This window comes from Molossus molossus, unplaced genomic scaffold (assembly GCF_014108415.1).
Source record: "Molossus molossus isolate mMolMol1 unplaced genomic scaffold, mMolMol1.p scaffold_m16_p_7, whole genome shotgun sequence".
Lineage (NCBI taxonomy): Eukaryota > Metazoa > Chordata > Mammalia > Chiroptera > Molossidae > Molossus > Molossus molossus.
In genome coordinates this window covers 7845413-7865055 of record NW_023425401.1, presented here as the reverse complement: position 1 = coordinate 7865055, position 19643 = coordinate 7845413, and the positions used below count along the sequence as shown (strand labels likewise).

Here is a 19643-nt window from a genome sequence, read left to right as displayed (position 1 = left end):
CGAAGAAGCACACAGAAGCCGGCGGTCGCCTCCGGGGTGGCCACCAGGGGGTGGTAGGAATGCCTTGCACACCCGGCCACGGGTCCGAGAGGGTGAAGTCTGAGCCGTTCCTTCAGAGCAGGATTCACTTTGGAAAGTGCATTTTCAGGAAGAGGCAGAAAATTTGTATTTGTCTGAAATAAGTGTATAAACATCTTCTAAAGCCCAAGCAATCAGTAGGTTCGAAGATTATATGATGCCACCAAGATTTTAAATTCCAAGACAGGAGTTGCGTCTCTTTCTACTGGATAATTATATTAAAACACTTTATATTTCTAAAGTACTTTATAGTTCATACAACTGTCTTCACAACAATTCATCAACAAATAGTTAACAGAGATTGATTACGTATCATGAACTATGCGAAACGTTGGATGGAACAAACACACGGTCCCTGCTCTAACAGAGCTTAGAAGGCCACGGAGCGGACAGCGGGCCGCAGCGCTGAGCACGGAGGTGACTGAGGTGCTGGTAAAGAGCGTGGCGTGACAGCCACCGCCGCGTTTGAGATGCTCAGGGCGAGCCGAGGTCAGGTGGGCATTTCACACCGAGGCTGTGCGATCACTACCAGCTCATTTATAAAGTTAAAAAGTAAACGGATTGAGCAACGAATAAAACTTTCTGGAGACAATGGCAGATACTATATCTGCTGGACAAACTAAGGACTTGGCAGTCACAGAAAGACAAATAGCATGTGATTTCACTTGCGAGTGGACTGTAAGGAACAAAATAAACAAACAAACGAAACTGAAACAGACTCCTAGATACAGAGAGCAGATTGGTGGTTGGGGCACTGGGTGAGAGAGGGGAAGGGACTAAGAAGCACAAATTGGCAGATACAAACAGTCACAGAGAAGTAAGGTCAGCACAGGGAATATAGTCAATACTACTGTGATAAGTACGCATGGTGCCAGTTGGGGTACTGGAAATATCGAGGGGAACGCTATGTAAAGTATATGATCGTCTAACCACGGAGCTGCACACCCAAAAGCAATACAGAACACGATAAAGAAAAGCTAAGGACTTGAAAAGAAGTCCTTTTCTGCCATCCCTCTAAAATATGGACCATAGTAGGCTTTGAGTATTTACTAACTAAAAGGATAGGCAGTATTATCTATCCATTATCATAACTGAAGAAGGACTTTTGACCCACTTTGTCCCTGAAAAGAATTTTGAAAATTGTATTTGCTGCTCTTCATATTTCCAAAAGATAAAGACCGTTGGCTCAGAGTGTGATGCTCTCAACATGTGTGTTCAACTGGCGTGTCACCACACCTTACTGCCTTAACTCTGGATGAGCAAGTGAATTAAATTCAACCCCAGTTTCCAGATTTCTTTGGAGTTTTCCCTCATTCTCATAAATCCCTCCTTCATAAGCCCAGGATGTCAGTGGTAACTTTTTTTCTTTACATGTTGAGATCATTTCAAGCTGTAGGAAAGTTTAGCGAATAGGACAAGGTGAAAGGAATACCTAGACTTTCCACCTGGTTACGGCAATGATTTAATTGCAAGACAATAATTGGGTACTTACTTTCTCTATGGACCATTTTATCTCATTCCAGGGAAAACAACTGCTTTTGGAAGTTAGGGGGGAAAGCTGAATGAAGCTCTTATTACTTAAATAGTGTGGGGGCCCTGGATTAACACTACAACTCGAACAGGTTTTATGAAGTATTGATTAGCAACACAGGGACCATGGGTTCAAGTTCTTTGTGAGCCCTTTGTGCTCACTGTGTTATCACCAGACTCTGAATCTACTGGGGTGTCAACAATAATCACCCAGAAATATTTGTTGAACTTTGCTACCAGAGAAAGCAGTCAGAAATAGCAGTTCATCTTTTTACCAGTGATAGACTAAATGAAACTATTCCTCAGTTCACATTTTTAAAGTGTTTTATTCGGTTTTCTATCTTAAGATAAAATAATTTTCAGATAGCAAAATTTTAACATTCCAGGTAATCATGCATTTCTAAAGGTCAGGCATGGGTTTTAGTGCATGGATATTTAAATCAAAAACAGTAGTTATATAGAAATTCATCTCTGAAGACAGAGTTTTACATCCCCTTATGAAATTTGGGGCAACTAAAGAAGTTACAAATTTGAGAACTGATGAGGGACCTGAGTTATAGACAGTGGTTGAGTTGGACATCATTTTGTTGGTCCCTAATATGAAATCCCTGCAGCTCGTAACAGCGTAGAACAGCATCACCTACATCAAAGGTAAGGATCCAAAAACAGCCAACCACTATAACATGTAGTCTTGATCAGCCAAACCACAGGCATGGCTTATAACTCAAAACCAAATTTTAGAAGCAGCAATGTCTTCATTGGGTGAGGGAGCAGCATTAGCAAGTAAGGACTGCACTTTGTGTGGAAGGAATCCTGTAGTTAAGTGTATATGCACATATATACAAATCACTAACTAATACAGGCCAAAACATACCCTTTTCCCCCCATGTATTATCTTAATAACATAATACATGTAATTATTATGTTCTAACCAAAAAAAAAAAAAAAAAACTTACTCTCCCAGCATCTCCTTTATTTATAGATAAATGCATGCGTGACTGGAGGCAGGTCTTTGACAGTCAGCTGTGCGAAAGGGAAGGGGACCTGTGCAGCGTTTGGCATTCCACGTGACATCACTGAATACAGCTGGGGTTCCCAGCCGCAAGGTGAAATAGGCCCTCAGAGACCATTTCTCCAATTATCAGGAGCAGATCTGTCCAAAGGCATTTAAAAATGAAGCCTGACCTACACTTCAACTCTACAGCCGGGGCCTGCCTGCCGAAAAACAATGTATGACCTTTAAATCTTAAATTATAAAATAGTTTGTTGAAAGTATAATGTATTTAGCTTTTATCTAATAAAGTAGACAAATGCGATCATTTCCTCGCCAAAACCAGGGGGAAAAATAATTTTAAAAAGTCCCATTTTCATTACTTATAAATAAAACTACCAGCCACAGTAAATGAGAAGATTTTTCACAAATTCTATTGGAAAATTCTGATCAGGCTTTTACTAGATATACAAAGAACAGTTTTATGTAAAGTTTAAGAGATATGAAGGTGATCCTAAATGTGAACTTTTAAATATTCTTTCTCTCTCTTCTTTTTTGTGCAGAGAAAAATTCTAATATTTCTACTATCCTTAGTACATACTTAATTTATTCCCTATATATGTATTTTATTACATGTTTGCTATAGGAAATCCAGTACACAAACATGATATAATAATTTTTTAAAAAGCAGATATAGGGAGGCCTAGAAAGAATCAAGGATAACTTTAGAAGGCTGCATAGGACTAAAGAAAATACTAGCCCCCAAAATGATTTATTCACCCCATGTGTGTTTATTAAACATGAATTTTGATTGGTCTTATGAGATTTATAAATCATTTCAAAACTTGCTTGAAAACCAAATCAAATCTTTGACTGTTACTTGAATTAAAAAATATATATATTATATATTGTTATATATATATGTTACATATATTTATACACACACACACACACACACACACATATACATATGGCATTGTGCTAGGAATCAGGGTCTTAAAAGTAGATGCCTATAGTAAACTATTTTAATTTGGCAACATTTTCAAACTCGGTTTCCAAACCTTGACGTGTCAGTCGTAACCTCCATGGCCCTACAATCTAGCAGGATGCCACCAAAAAGGAGGAATGAAGACCCAGCCTTGTGACCCTGGGCAGGTGTATTAACTGCTCTGAACCTGTCCCTTTGTCTATAATACAAGGCTCAAGGGGGCCTTCTTTTTTTTTTTTTTTTTTTTTTTTTTATCCTCACCCGAGGACACTTTTTCATTCTTTGTTCAGATAGAGCAGGAGGGAGAGAGAGAGAGAGAGAAACATTGATGTGAAAGGGACACATCGAGTGGCTGCCACCCGCACGACCAACCAGGGCCGGGGACAAACTGCAACCGAGGTACATGCCCTTAGCAGGAACCGAACCCGGGTCTCTCAAGACCGCAGGCCGACGCTTTAACCGCTGAGCCGAACCGGCCAGGGCAAGGGGGCCTTCTTTAGGGGATTAGTGTCGGAACTGAATGAGATACTGAGAGAAAATGTAGAGAAATGTTTTAAATTAATAAATCCGAACCATGAACTTGCGTTGGATCCTAGTTCAGAGGTGGGAAGGGTGACAAAAGACATTCGTTGGTCCATCCTGAAATTTTTCATATTAACTAAATTTTAGATGATATTAAGGAATAATTCTTAGTAGTTTCCTTAGCTGTGATAAAGATACTGTGGTTACAAAAATAATATTCTTTTTTATCCTCACCTGAGGACATTTTTTTTCCATTTTTTGTTCAGATAGAGTGGGAGGGAAAGAGAGAGAGAAACTTCGACGTGAAAGGGACACATCGAGTGGCCGCCACCCGCACGACCAACCAGGGCCGGGGACAAACTGCAACCGAGGTACGTGCCCTTAGCGGGAACCGAACCCGGGTCTCTCTGGACCGCAGGCCGACACTCTAACCACTGAACCAAACCGGCCAGGGCCAAAGATAATATTCTTATTGTCAGCATGTACTTGTAGAAGTATTTACAGGTAAAGTATGATGCATGTAACTTAGTATCAAATGATTAAAGGAACAGGAAGCATGGATACATACAGAGGCAGAAATGGGGTAGAGGACGTTAAGTTGCAAAATGTAAATTTTTGAATCTGGGTGGAGTACATGGGGTTCATTTTACCATCTGTTTATTTTACATATTTGAACATTTTCTAAATAAAAAGCTGAGGGGGAAAGAACAGAATTAAATGACATAACGTCGTTAGAACACATGGCTACTCATAGATGCAGCCAGTGCTGGGAGGCATTCTGACCACCAGTCTAAGACGACTGCCATCTCATTACATGGCAGGTAAGCAGTGAGAACATGTTATAAAGGGAAAAAAATGAACATAAAGAGATGAAATCCTCTTAAAAGGATGTCTCGGAGTCCATCAGGGTCACAGGACATGAGGACACCAGGTACCTAAAGCTCGAGGTTAAGGACACTGATCTCTTGAACCTAACACCTGGATGCAAGTTGGGGTGGGTGCAGGAAGGTCCCCTTGGATGAGCTAATTCTCTCTGTGCCTCTGTTTTCCCAGCTATGACAGTAACATAAAAATACTGTTGTCCTTATCACATAAAATCCTTGTGAAGATTAAATAAAGCAATGAGCCTTAAATGGTGCCTTGCACATTTACTTGTACCCAAATATTAGCTATTATTATAAGTACGTAGAGAATAACCTCCTAGTCCCACGAACCGTGGTTTGAGAGGTCCTGCCGACATTTATTGGGGATCGCTCCTTCACTTGTTAAACTCGATCTAAGACGCTGTACTGGGAGACTTCCTTTATTTTGCTTTTATTTATTTATTTTTTATCCTCACCTGAGGACATTTTTGCATTTTTTTGTTCAGATAGAGCAGGAGGGAGAGAGAGGAAGAAAGAGAGAGAGAGATAAACATCGACGTGAAAGGGACACATCGAGTGGCTGCCACCCTCACGACCAACCAGGGCCAGGGACAAACTGCAACTGAGGTACGTGCCCTTAGAGGGAACTGAACCCGGGTCTCTCCGGACCGCAGGCCGACGCTCTAACCGCTGAGCCAAACCGGCCAGGGCTATTTTGCTTTTATACATTCAGATCATTATTATGATAGCATTTGTCACCCATTGATCTCACTAAAAATGTCACTAACATTTTAAAATGCAAATGATGACAGTCCCTCTTTGGACATTCCAGAGACAGTCCAGTAATAACCACAGGCCTTATTTACAGAGTGCCTACAGTTTCCAAAGGCGTGTTTCCATGTGTCCTCACGGGGATTCCCTAAGATGGTCCGGGCAGTTCTTAGCCCCAACTGCAGGTAAGGAAAACGACAGCCACTGAGGCAAAGTGAAACCTCCTCCAATCATCCAGGAATCGCGGGTGCTGACACCTCGCAGAGACACGCCCCACTCGGCCCTCTGCCCACACTCTGCTCTGGGCTCCCGCGTCCCATCTGCGTGGGGCTGCCTGGGCTTTCAGCCTCATCTCGCTGCTCTTCCTGAGAGACCCGACCCCCTGTCTCCTCGGATCGGCCAGCCCACCCGAGCCACACAGAACCGAACAGTGATTCACTCAGAACCCAAAACATCACAAGACAGGAGGGACTAGCCCTGGCGACCCATAACTAATCAAATGGAAGCAAGCTCGGGAGACCTAGAGAGGAAACTGACCATGTGGGTTCCTTGTCCTGAAGCATATTAGAAGGAATCCTACCCGGGTCCTTCCTGCCGGTGACAAGTTCCTTGTCCTCTCTCAGCCTTAGGTCCCTCACCAGAGGGACTGTTATCCCGTCTTCAAGGTCACGCTCACCATGAGAGTCGAAGATACATGGGGAAGTATCTAACAGCACCCAGTCCTTACTAAGACTTTGATAAATATTTATCAAATTGAACTAACCCGTATGGATGAAAAAAAGTATACAAATTTTACATGCGATGTCCAACAGAGCATAGGAAATATACAACTCAATATTATAAATTAAATATCTTGAGGTTAATTAAATACACACTGCTTACATACTACAGTTTATTATCTAAAGAGACATTTAAAATCATTCTACTATAATTGTTGTACCATAAATTACAGCTGAGGAAGCCTCATAAAGTATCAGTAGTTTGGGGCAGTTGGCTAGAATGCGTGTGCTCATTTAGCAGAGAAATCAAACTTCTATTGTATGTAGCAATCAATGAGTGTATGGTTATGTACATTATAAGGCTCTATCAGGAAGAAGAAAAGGAAGCTGGTAATTTCTTAAGAAGAAAATTCGAGAAGGCAAAGGGGCAGGATTGGGTCAGGCAGTGGGCAGTGAGCAACCTCACCAGGTGTAGAAAGATTCTAGAAAAGATGGCACAATATGGACCTTCATAACCTTGAGCACGGTCACTCAACACACACAGAGGTCCTGGGGCTGGTACACAAGAGCTGTCTCCAAAGAGAACGTCTATTTTAAGTACTGGGAGAGTTGTTCTCTCCACGAAAATGAAAGGGCCTCCTACATCCTTTTCTCACTCAGGAGATGAACTGTGACCAGTGCGCTTACCAGTTGATTCTGATAGGCGGTGACCGCCGTGAACACCGTCTCCGGGAAGATGAACGTCCGGAATTCTTCAGACTTAAGGTTGAGCAACGAGGCCGTGTGGTCTTTCTTCTTAATGATGTGTACCCGTGGCTGGTACTTATGCATTGAGTTCAAAATGATCTACAACAAAGAAATGGGGAATTTTATGTATTTATAATGCTAAACAGGCCAAACTACAGTGAGGCAAAGAGAGAGCCATAAAGTCTACAATTTCTGGAGCAGAAGCTACCCTGTTTGTCCTTAAATCATTCTCACAGGCTCGTCCTAGTAAATCACATTCCACCCAGACCCCTGCAGGTAATACAGGTCGTGTCAAGTGTCTTTTCTAAGATGACAGGGAGAAAGTCACCTGGAAAATAAGTTTATTTATTTTTAAAGCAAGTCTTTAAATTGTGTGTCAGTCTGGTTAGAGCAAAGGATGTATGTCTACATTTTCTTAAGTGAGAAATAATATATGCTAGGGGGGTAGACTGTTATTCATGGGGGGATTAAACAATTTAGAAAGGTGGTGTGTTGTTAGACAGACCTGGGTTAGAATACTGAATCTGCTACTTCCTGTTTCTTTCATCATAGGGTGAGTGATCTCACCTCTCCAACCTCATCTCAAATGCAAAGCTAGTATTGACCTCACAGGGCAGGGTTAGGAGGGGTAACCCTTGCAAATCACATAGCAAGCAGGAAGTGCTCAGTAAATGTGAGCTGTATCATATTTGTTTTTGTTGTTACCTCTGGCAGCTTCACTGGTTCCTGGCTTCCGGTTACAAACTAAATATGAATAATAAGGATGGCCATCTTCCATTCCGTAGCTAGTAAGAGTTGCCCAGGACTCAGAAATCATAGCAAACCCTGGTCAACAAGGCAGTATGTTTCATGTATCTTTTAAATCAAATAAAATTTGCCATTATGAAAACTGAGCAACAAAATTCACTCTCTGATATAAAATGTTTTCCACATCTTCCCACCACCCAGGCAGCTACTTAAATCTGTAAGGCTGGGCACAGCTTTCCTGGGGTAACAGGCCTCGCAGTGTATGCCATGCACCCCCCAAGGCCCCAGCAGGGAGCCCAGTTCTCAGGGGAGTCAGTTTATAAATACTGTGGCAGGACCAAGTTGCAAGGCGCACAGCGGTGTTGCACTAATGGCTCCTTGTTTCTCGGCTGAGGTGGGCGCGGCGGAGGAGGGATTCTGCTGGTTGACTTGAGCAGAGTCCAATACTAGCCTGTGGCATGACTGACAGAGTCAGCCTCCCTCTGCGCTGAGGCGTCAGCCACGTTAACTGGCACTGAATTCTGTGCATGCCACCTCCGTACGCTCCCAACCCGGAGCAGGAATAACTGACAAATGAGAGCTTCAAACGAACTGAAATAATCTTTTTTTAAAAACTCATCTCTTGGTATCCTAAGGAGTTCAGGATATCTGTGTTCAGTCATAAAACTGGGAGAAACTTGAAGTGACAAAATACTGATATAAGAAAAACCTGAGCATTCACTCTACGCTCTACTAAGAAGATAGAATTTTCAAATCACGCACACACACACACACGTGCACGTGTGCGCGCGCACACACACACACACACACACACACACACACACACAAAGCCCTAAGCGTTAAATAAGGTCCCAGCTCCCCTACCTGCACCACCACATGATCAATTCCCTTTGGGAAAGGATGCCAGACAGACTCAGGCCCCAGACTGAGTCTCAGACCCCAGGGCTCCCTGACTCTCGGCTAAGCCCTTATGGGGCTAAGGAACACTAATGGAAATGTGGAGTCTGCATCATCTCACTTCCAAACAAATTCCTGGAAGTAAGAAATGTTCCTGTTACAAAGCTAAAAGTGCACCAGTAAGAGGCACTTCTTCAGGACTAACTCAGAGAATGTCGCTACACAACACAGGACCTGAAAACCCGTCTTTGTAGTTTCCAGACCACATTATGGCTGGTGACAACAGGTCACTATTATTAAATAATAAATGTGGATAATAACAACCATCCAAAACTAAACGAGGTGTCAAGGTTATCCATAATCAGACCAGAACGGGAGCTCCCGAAAGGCAGCCTGGTGCCGTGCCTACCCGGAGCTGATGCTAAGAGAAAACACCAAATTCTGGACAGCAGATCTCAGAATGAAATTTCAAGTCCTTCTGGAAAGACTCAGTTCTTCTCAAAGCTTCACATATGGAAAATACTAGAACCATTAAAAATTTTCATTTCTCCCTGCAAAGATCTCAGCAGAGCCCCAAAAATATGAATATAGATAACACTAGGAACAATCATCGGCCTGCAGAAAATGTCTCTCAGATGCTTCACAAATTTTAACCTGAAGAAGAAAAACTGTCGATGGAAACATCTTTGAAAATAAAGGACACTTATGACAACATCTTTGAAGATAAAGGTCAACTCTCTTTTTCAACACATGAGATAACAGAAACCTGTCCACCTGCTTTTAACATCTGAACACAGCCACCAGCAGTCAGGAGTTACCCTGGTTACCCTGATCGGTCCTGATTAACCAAGGTCTCCTGTGGGTGCTGCCAAGGCCTGAAGAGATTTATCCAGTTTCAAGTACAAGCCAACCATTTGAAACCATGTCTAGAACTGTAAGTTATTATCTACTGATAACCATCTTTTCTGAAAAAGTATTGAAATTCTTCTGAGTTGCATAGATCCAACAAAAACTAAAACCTAAAATAATAAAGGGATAAGAGAGGAAATAATTATATCAGACTATCTAAGCGAAAAAAAAGTCACTATGAAAATACCAATGTGCTTTGTGGCAATTAAGGCCCAAAAGCAAACAACAACAAAAACAGTATTCTTATTCAAAACAAGTATGCAAGTCTGTCTAAAGTTTTCTCAGCAAAACATCTAAAACTGAATTTTTATGTAAGTCTTTATTTCCGAGCACAGAATAATCTCACAGATAGTTCCTTGAAAAGCAATCTTAGCAAATGTGGCAAGGCCCGAGTCAGTGGTATTCATTCCATGAACTATTGATAAGAGCTCAGAATTCCAGTTTCTCCTTCCCCACATGTTGCTGGGCTCCTTATTGACACAAAATCATCAATTGTGTTTCATGGCAAGACTTCTCTGCACTTTAATATCCATCAGACTCTCCACAAAGGGGTTAGAGGACCAGTAAAGAGCCCTTCCCCAAACTTATTTAGACACGGTTTCAAATGATTGGCTTGAACCTGAAACCAAATCAGTCGCTTCAGGCGTTGCCCACACCCATTTGCCCACAGGAGACCTTGTCAATCAGGACCACGTCAGAGAAACCAGGTCACCTCATTAACTCTGCTGGTGGCACTGTCCAGGGGTCGGAAGTAGGTGAACACATTTCAGACTTACTTGGACATAAAGCCCTTTTTGCTCTATTGCATCTCATGGGAACATGCCCTATAGAACACACTGTGAGCAGCCCCCACACGGGGATCTCAGCCCCACCCCCTTTATGCTGCGTTATCTGATACACCGCCGACAGAATTCAGATGCTTAACCCTGGAATGGGCTGTAGGAGCCTCCAGAATGCACGTTCTCTCTGTTGAATTGGCGAAGGTACAAAGCAGTTGTTGAACTTCAGGAAATCCATGGTGCTGAAGGCCCCCGACCCTCTTGCAGAGAAAAGGCACACAGCATCCCTGTAAAGGGTCTCTTGACAACAGGAATACAGGAAGGTTCTCACAGAATGGCTCAGAGCCAGTGGGTGGGAGGGGTAGAGGGTGAGGAGGAAGAGACTTAGAGGGGGAAGTCTTGGGAGCTTCTCCATGCTGTCCTGGGGAAGCCACACAGATGAAGGTCCCGGACTTACGTGGCCATGTTGATCCAGTTCATTGTTGGTGAGTTTCACCTTTTCAAAAGACACCATCTGTTTGAGCAGCTGCTCACCAGTAAAAGGAGAGTCTGGGTGTACATACAGCCTAAGAAAATTATGAGAAATTTTATTGAGGCATTTTTAGAATTCTTTTCTCTGTGGGTTACAAATATTCTGATTCTAAAGGAACATGAAACCCCCATATAAATGGTGAATTTTATGTATCCCATATAACGTCCAATTTAAGAATATAGCAATACCAAAACAACTCTAAAACCTCTAAATGTGTTTCTTAATGTGTCAATGATCTAAAAGGGGTAATACTTAATAAATTTTCTATTATCTGTTGAGCAAGCCATTTTTAAACATGGTTTTTTCCCCCCTATCTTTCTAATAGACTACTGAGCGACTTCTGTAAAATATACAATCTATTGGCATAGGTATTTTCAAAAGAAAAATTAGGCTATACAATTGCATAATAAGTTCCTAGGATAACCATTGCTAAAAAGCAATGAAGACGTAAAGAATTTAAAAGAGGAAGCAATTCTAGAGCATCCAATCATTTAAAATTGCAGGTGACTGAGTTTAAAGTTTATGTTCTTTATAAATACCAGACAGAGTAACTTTAATTCAGTGACCTGGGAACTTTTAATAGTCCACACATAATCTGTTACTCCTCCTGTTGCCTTAACTGTTATTTATTACTTTCCTCATCATCTTGATAAGTGATGAAAATAAGCTGAGTAAGCTTTACATTATTCAGTGGATTCATTTGTAAACAGCCTAAGTGAAAAAATGTGTTTACCAGGTATTTATCATCTATTGATCAGCTGCAAAAACGATGTTTCACAGTTAAACGCAGGCCGTGTGTTCTACCTGGGAGGACCCCACTGCCTACGGCTCTTTGTAAATCCCAATCCTGGTTCCACTTGACATAAGCTTTTCTGAAGTCAGGGGAGATTACAGAACCAGTGAGGGGGAGGAAATATGCTTGATTCAACAGGAAAAATCCCTTCATCTAGGTAACAGGTGATGTATATATCAACTTGTAGAGGATCCTTATAACAATAGCTGAACATCAATATCACGGTTGGGCAAAGGCAAGGGAATAAGGCACAGAACCCTCCCTTGCGGTGTCCAAGCGAAGGGCAAGAAGTCTGTGCCACAGTCTGTCACACAGAGGATGAAGAATAGAGGAACTGGATGCACAGGCTGGAACAAAGCCCCCCAGAGCGAAGCACAGGTCAGGCTGACAGCAGTAAAGATTCTCCCTAGACCCATGCGAGAACCGGGAAGGCTTTATTTAGGTGTTTGTTTGCCTGCCTGCCTGCTTCTTTGATTGTTTTTTTCAAGGAGGAGTGTTCAAAATTGCTTTCAATTGAAGAATTCTTTGATGACACAACTGTAATGGCCATTCAAGGCTATAACTTGACTGATCAGCGCCATGTCTCACCCTCCCTGCCAAAAATAAACACACACACACACACACACACACACACACACACACACCCCAGTTTGAGAACATTTAAAAAGTCCCAGAAGCTGCTGAAATGCGCTCTCTTCAAGTCTCAATTCAGCAGATGCAGCGCATTAATAAAGATTCACTCCCTTAAATATCAATTCCATTAAAGAAAAGGAAAAGCCCATGTGAAAACAGCGTATGATTTTAGACCCTGTACAATGTCTCGCCCAGGGTTACGGTCACCTGCGATTGTCAAGCATTAGTTCTTCTGATTCGGAATAAGGGACCGATGAAGTTTGGCCTGAAGTACAATGTGTCCAACAACTAGAACCGCAAGGAATTCCCACCCTCAGTACAAAAATGATCACCCTACCAAGTTCCCTTCCTTTCTGGAGCTAGACATGATAGCACCATTTCTTTTTTTAATAATAATAGAGAACAGTTGTTTAAATGATCTCGACTATTTCTATCCTATCACACCCTAAACATTTTTATTTGATACCAGTATAAATAAGCTGAACTAAGATGAATTAAAAAGTATCCAGGAAGCCCCTCCTCTCTCAAGGTCCCTGGGACTTAAAATTCCAGCAATAGCTTACACATGCTTCAGTCGAGATAGTGTGTGGGTACGTGCTTGTCTTCTCCAACCAGAACAGACTGGTAACATAAACAAGGCCAGTCATCTTTCCAAAGCCCTGCTGGCCTGCGCCTGTTCCCCTACCTTCAGATAGGAAGAAACCGTAGGCTCAGTGAGAGTGATTAATGTCTTAGAGGGAAGGCTTTGAAGGGGGGACACAAAAAAAGAGTGTTTGTTTGTAAAAATGGTTAGGAATCTGCTACAATCGCTCTCTCTCCTTTAAAAGCTGCAGAGTAATGTGAATCTGCTATTTAGCAGCACGTAGTAGAGAACACTAATTATATTCATTTTAATATCTGTTGTAAATGGGTGAATCTTGCTCAATTGAAAAATGAGTAACAATTTTTTTTTAATATATTTTCTTAGTCATTTAATGTTTTTAACGGAGGGACGTGGAAGGGTCTGGGAGACGTCCTTCCGGGTCTCTTGTGGGAATGGGGAATGAGAGGCTCCGGTGATCTCTCCGCGCATGGAGCATACTGTCAGCTCGATGCGCATCCACCAGGAGAGCCTGATGCTCCGTCGGAAATGTATGTGTAATGACCTGTTGGTTCTGTGCACGGACTGAGACTCCAGACTATGTGCTTACGAAGAACCAGCTGTACCTTCAAAGTTCCCAAATCTTTCCACTGGCTACTTAATACTACATTTTTAGCTCTAATAGGAACTTTCAATCAATTACAAAAATTAGTCATAACACCACTTAAAAGCTGCGAGGCTTGGTCTTAGAACCCTCATGCAAAGTCAGCTGATATTCTTTGTATTAAAGTACACGGTTAGATTCCTATAACCACAGCTGTTACTGTTCACAAAAGCAAATATATGCCCCCCAGCCCCGCCCCCAGTGCTCAAGAGGGCAAAGCAGCAATAATGAAGGTTTACATGTGTGATTTTAAAAACAGGGTTGTCCTGGAGCAACAAAGAACATTATTACCAATGAATAGCACAAAAATAAACATATATGATCCCTAATATACTGAGTAATGTTTCATGTAAAAAAAAAAAATGCTAACCTGAGGTTGAATTACATTTGTCCACTTAAACTTTAAACTTAAAATCTCTGAGCCCTTTCAGCAACCACTTTACCAAAATGCACTTTCTCAAAAAGGACTTTAGGGCGACCACTTCATCAGTAGCATGGAGTAGTCCGCTAGAAAGGACGAGTGCCACAGGTCCAGCCTTCTAACGAATATTCCCACTGCACTTTCAGGAAATGCTAAGAATGAATTAAGAGCAAAGATAAAATTACAGACCGTGCCCTGGCCAGGCACGAACCGGCCTTTCTCAGAGACTAGCTCATATTCTGTATAATCCAACCTAGAGTGTCCGGGCTGGGACCCCTACCATTGCCCAGGGCTTCACAAACAGGCCTGCTTAAAATTCGAACCACCAGGGCAGGACACGGTCTGCCAGCAGGGTTAACAGGCATTTCTGGTCAGGCGGAAATCTCGAGGCACAGACCTGGCTGGCAGCGGGGGGTCCGCCTTGCCAGCCACCAGCCAGGAGGACCGGTGGTAGGCGTAGCGGTACCTCTTGTTGTCCACGGGGACGATGTCCATCAGGACTATGTACTTGGCCTCAGGGTCCACACCGGAAAAGGACACCCGGATGGTAGGAAACATCCTCCTGACACAGGGAGACAAAGAGAATCGGCTGAGCTCACCCGGCCCCGAAGAGCTGCCGGAAGGAGAGGGGAGAAAAGGGTGGGGCTCCCCTCCCTCTGAGGCCCCTAAACCCTTCTGTTGTGAGTTTAGAGATGGACATTCTAGATAAGTTTAAATGTCACCTTTACAAGAGTCCTCATGGCTGGGGGGAAAGGGTTTTTTGTTTCGTTTTGGATGCCGGAAGATCTGTGATCGCGGGAAATCCTAAACTGGACTAGCAAGGCCACTCGGCCCCCACCCGGGTCCCTGGAGCAGACCCAGACCTGCGATGCCCTGGCTCTGCTGGGGAAACCTTGCTCCCGCCACAGAGAGTAGGCGCCGGGCTCTCAGGCTGGGTTTAGGGGACCCTGCGGGTGTTTCCCAGAATCCTGAGAGTTGGAGCAAGGCCACTGACCTCCGGAGTCTTTGCCCGGCCCCGGGAGTGCCTGCACCCTAGCTTCCCGCCTGCCCCAGCCTGCCCCGCTGCAGCCCCCACGGCTGGGCCCCGAGCCAGCCCTCCCTCCTGCGCGCAGTGTGATCCTTACGGATCCATTCTGCCATCCACGTTTTACTTTTAGTTTTCATGGCAGCTGGAGGCTTCTGCAGATAGAGGCCCATCTAAAAGAAGCTAGTGCTTCCCTGGAAGCACTCAGCTGCCCCCCTGCACCCTGGGCTCCAGTTCCTCCTCCCCAGCCTGCACCCCCACACCCTCCCGGGCTGCAGGGGATGGAGGGCCCTGGTCCCTGTGCCCTTCTCATCAAGACCAGGTAAGGTTTCCCTTGGCCAGATCTTGAGAAGGCAAAAACCTGGAAATCTTCCTGAGCAGCATCTTCCAAAGCAAGTCGGTGGAAAGAGCCTTCTGTGAGCGAAGCTTTCTCTCTGTGCTCAGAACAGGCAGGGATTCACCCAATTCCTGAACACTCCCCCCGCCACCCAGGGCGCGCTCCCATCACCCACTCCTCACCCGCCAAGGCCCCGCTACCTGCCAGACTTGGTGATGATCATCTCCGTGCCCAGCTCGTGGAATTTATCCCAGAGCTCCTTGGTCTCCAGGCTGCAGGCAATTTTGGCCATTTCCTCGCTGGGGATGATGGGGGTGGTGGGGATCAGTGGCTCGGTGCACAGCGAGGAGGAAGGGGGGCTGCTGCCGCCGCCACCGCCACCAAACTCCCCGTGAGCATCCAGGCTGGTCAGCTCGCCTAGAGGCTGGGCGCAGGATGACTTCTCCACAAATTGTTCTGCAAGAGAAGGGACGATGACAGCCAATGCTGTCGAGCAAAGATACAGGAAGGAGAACTGCACAACTGAAACCCGTACTCGGATTTGACCTTGGAAACGCTAAGCTCAGAAACTCAGGCAGGCAGCTGAGAAGCCCTCACTGCACACGTCAAGGGTGCCCTTCCCACGGAGCGGCACGTCCTTGCTTACTGAGCCAAGTGAGTGAGTTCCAGTTTGTTGCCGCCTCTACCGAAACCCACGCTGGAGAAAAAACGCGTGAGGGCTGGAAAGGTGGTCATGATGGATAAAAACAAGCATCCTTTGTGTATCCTTCCCAAGTTCTAGGTGCCAGTCCTGCCCCGTGACAACCCACAAAGACCAAGGGAGGCAGGAGCCCCTCCCTTGCTGAGAGGAACTTCTCCTTCCCTCTTGGAGCCCTCGCTCCACAAAATAACAAGACGTGGGTGGGAGTGAAGAGGTGGTTAAAAAAATTCAGTCACTTCGCTTCTCTACCTGGCTCTCAGTTTCCTAGGCTTTAAGATGTTAGATTAAGGCATTTGTCCAAGGTACCTCCCAGCCTGAGATCATATGAAAGACTAGCGTTTAGCTTGTTAAATCACAGGCGTATACACTCTGGGCCATTTCTGGGGTGAGGGGGAGAGGTCCTAGAAGTGAGGAAAACAACCCGAAGCCCAGAGCCGGGTGCTAAAGTTGGAAGAAGGCTTTGCCATCCACCAGGAGACGGGAACAGCACTGCCTATGAACCAAACATTCTCCCCCACAGCTATAAGGGCCTGGGACTCCACCAGTCACTTTGATGGAATACAGGGGGACTTTTGTAATTACCCCAATTATCTTACATCCCTTTAAAAAGAAACTACTTGAATCTGCAATGTGAAACTGACCTCCAAAGAACTCTCAGTGCCCTCAAGAACTGAAATTAGTTCTGAATGTAGGTATGTACATCTATATGTATCATATAAAATGTTTTGGTTTCTGTATTTCTCCTTGAATTCAGGCAGGAAGTGGGAAATGTTTATCTCCTCTTCTTTTACAATAACAATGCAACGCCTGGAAATGTTTTAAATGAAGAATTATCCAATTATTTATCTGATTCTTCTAGTTTCAAATTTAAAGCAAGAGACCCATGCTATGGCAAAACCTTACCTGCAACTAACATTTTCAGAAGCACATTCACATAATGTCTTCATAGGGAATTAACAAGTAGCCTTAGGAATTTTCTTATTTTCTGACCATTGAAAAATGCAAATTCCCTAAACCCCAGACTAACCAGTCTATGTTAGGGCTGGGAAGCGGAGGAAAAAGAAAATGATACAGAAATGCTCTAACCCAATGCTAAATGTCAATTATATCTCAAAAATTTTTAAATAAATGCTCTAGTGTTCTGAGGCTGTTCTTCTAAATAGACTTAACGTGTTTGAACGGCAATCAGGAGACACTTTTGACCTGTATCCTGCATTTGCCTCAACATCTCTGTGGGGTTTCATACCACATTCTCTCTCAACAGGAATTTGAGGTGTTTCTCTTGCTGGGAGTCCTTGCGCTCTGTTGAAATGACCCCTAAAAGGGGCAAGAGTGACTCCTGGTCCTTCCAGAGGGATGCTTACTTACAGACCGCATGTGGGGAGGAAGCGGGTGGTGGTTCTGCGGGCTGGGAATAGCTCCATAGTTTAGAATTTCCACTGGTGTTTTCTCTCAGGAAAATAAATAGACAAGGAAGCAATGTTGAAATGACAGTGGCGCTGAAGCTGGCTTGTTTCCCAGGCTTCTGTCTGTATGTCTGTCAGGAATTTCAACCTGACATCTTTTCCTGCTAGCTACCAGTGATGGGGGCGATCCATAAAGAATTTGGGAGCCCCCTAAACAGGAGTGGATAATGTTGGAAAGTCCCATAACCACAACTTTGAAATCGGTGGTTATTGTTTTCTGAACAGTCAGGGTCTGTGTGATTGGTTGTTTCCACTACTTTGGCAGGTTTAGATTTAGACGGGAGGGTGGGTGGGAAAAAGCAGGGACAAGTGAAAGCCTGGAGGAGAGACGTTTTGACATGATGTTTTCTAGAGACCTTCTGGTTCGATTTTCCTGGGTCATGAGTTGCTACAGGGGTTTTAATTCCCTCTTCTTCCTCTGCCCAGACCCTTCTTTTTCGCCTCTAGGGGTTCATCTTTCATATTATTATCATTGTTTTGGATGTGAGATGTTAAATTTGGGGGGAAGGATAGGGGCGGGGAGGGGAATTGGGGAGAGTTCAAAAGAAACATTACCCTGTTTGCTATTTGATGTTTTTCACTGTTTTAGGCTCCCAGCTGATCAGGATATGAAATAGTTATTTCTTGTGGCCCCAAGAGGTGATGGTGAGGACACTTCTTTCTTAGTTGTGAAGGAACATTTAACACATCTCTGGCCGGTCCTTTCCCACACAATTCACTTGTGCTAAGGGGAACATACTCCCTTTCCTCCGAGCCTAGAGTCTTCTATAAATGGTAAAGGTTGTTAAATAAACAGTATAGCTAAAAGTTGAGGAATTTGGGAAATGGTTACTGGCTGATGTTTTTTGCCAGCCTCTACTGATGACCACAGTTAGAAAATGGTGTCTTATTGATAAGTCGAGAACTTCCGTGAGGAAACTGGTTCACTCAGAGAGAACCGGCTTATTCTACAGCCCCTGACAGTGGTTTAAGGAACTAACCCTATTTTAGTCTATCAAGTCGGGAGGAAAACAAAATTGAACTAGTGTCTTGTGAGGTTGCTTCCAGTCTCCTTAGTTTCAACTGCACGAGCAGGTGTGACACGCATCGTAAAGGTAAATCCTGTTGAGTCTTAAAGGGGTTATTATTATTATTTATCCTTGAATGCTATTATCCCAACAAAGTTACAGACCTACACCCACACCCCCTGGGATTCTAGACAAACAGGGAGAGCGCCTACCGCCTGGGTGAGACGCAAAACCGACTGTCATTAACAGACAGTGAAGCTCCCAAAGAAAACGTGGTCCTTAAAGGACATCTCCCACTCCCGACATGTGGTCTATGGCCTGAGGGTCAGAAGCTGCCACCCTCCCGAGGCTCCCGCAGCCAGGGGACTGGGGGTGGGGTGGGGGAATGCGCAGCACCCTGCCTCTGCCCACAGCGGAGAGTCAGGCAGCCCGACTTACCCAGGGGTTTGATGGTGTTTTCCGTGGCCTCCTTCTCCTTGGAGCCGCCGCTGGACATGAGCGCGGCGATGGAGAAGGCGTTGGCCCGGGAGGAGAGCTGCGGTTTGGGCGACGCCGTGAACTCCATGGCCCCCAGTAGGCGGTCCTGCCCAGCGACAGGGCCTGCCGAAGTGCTGTCCAGCTTCCCCAAGGGAGACAAAGACCGAAACACAGCGCAGAGTTTTCAAGTGCAATCACAGCGAAGTCGGGGCTCCAGGAGAATCAGCCCAACCTCCCAAGAGCTCCACGCCGGCCTCTGCACTCCCCCACCGCAGAGCCCTGGAACCGCACACTTCGAACGAGCCGGAGAGGACAGGAGAGGACCAACTTCGGGCTCCACCGGGTGCGCAAGCCCCGGGACGCTCCGCAGGACCACAGGCTGCACCGATGCAAGCTGGTGACGAGCAACAGCAGCGCAAAACCCAGGGGTCCCGCAGCACCCCCTCCGCGTCCTTGCTGCCTTCCCCC

At 44.7% G+C, this 19643-nt stretch overlaps 1 protein-coding gene across 1 annotated transcript in view; it reads right to left on the bottom strand.

Annotated features, from left to right (window-relative positions):
• Window positions 1-19263, bottom strand: part of TBX20 (T-box transcription factor 20) — a 42601-nt gene extending 23338 nt beyond the window's left edge. The window contains exons 1-5 of the mRNA XM_036247268.1: window positions 19137-19263; window positions 15726-15981; window positions 14562-14726; window positions 10999-11107; window positions 7150-7308 (exon numbers count right to left, since the gene is read on the bottom strand). Of these exons, the coding sequence (XP_036103161.1) occupies window positions 7150-7308; window positions 10999-11107; window positions 14562-14726; window positions 15726-15981; window positions 19137-19263 (816 nt within the window). The remainder of the gene's footprint in view (window positions 1-7149; window positions 7309-10998; window positions 11108-14561; window positions 14727-15725; window positions 15982-19136) is intronic.
• Window positions 19264-19643: the final 380 nt, after the last annotated feature.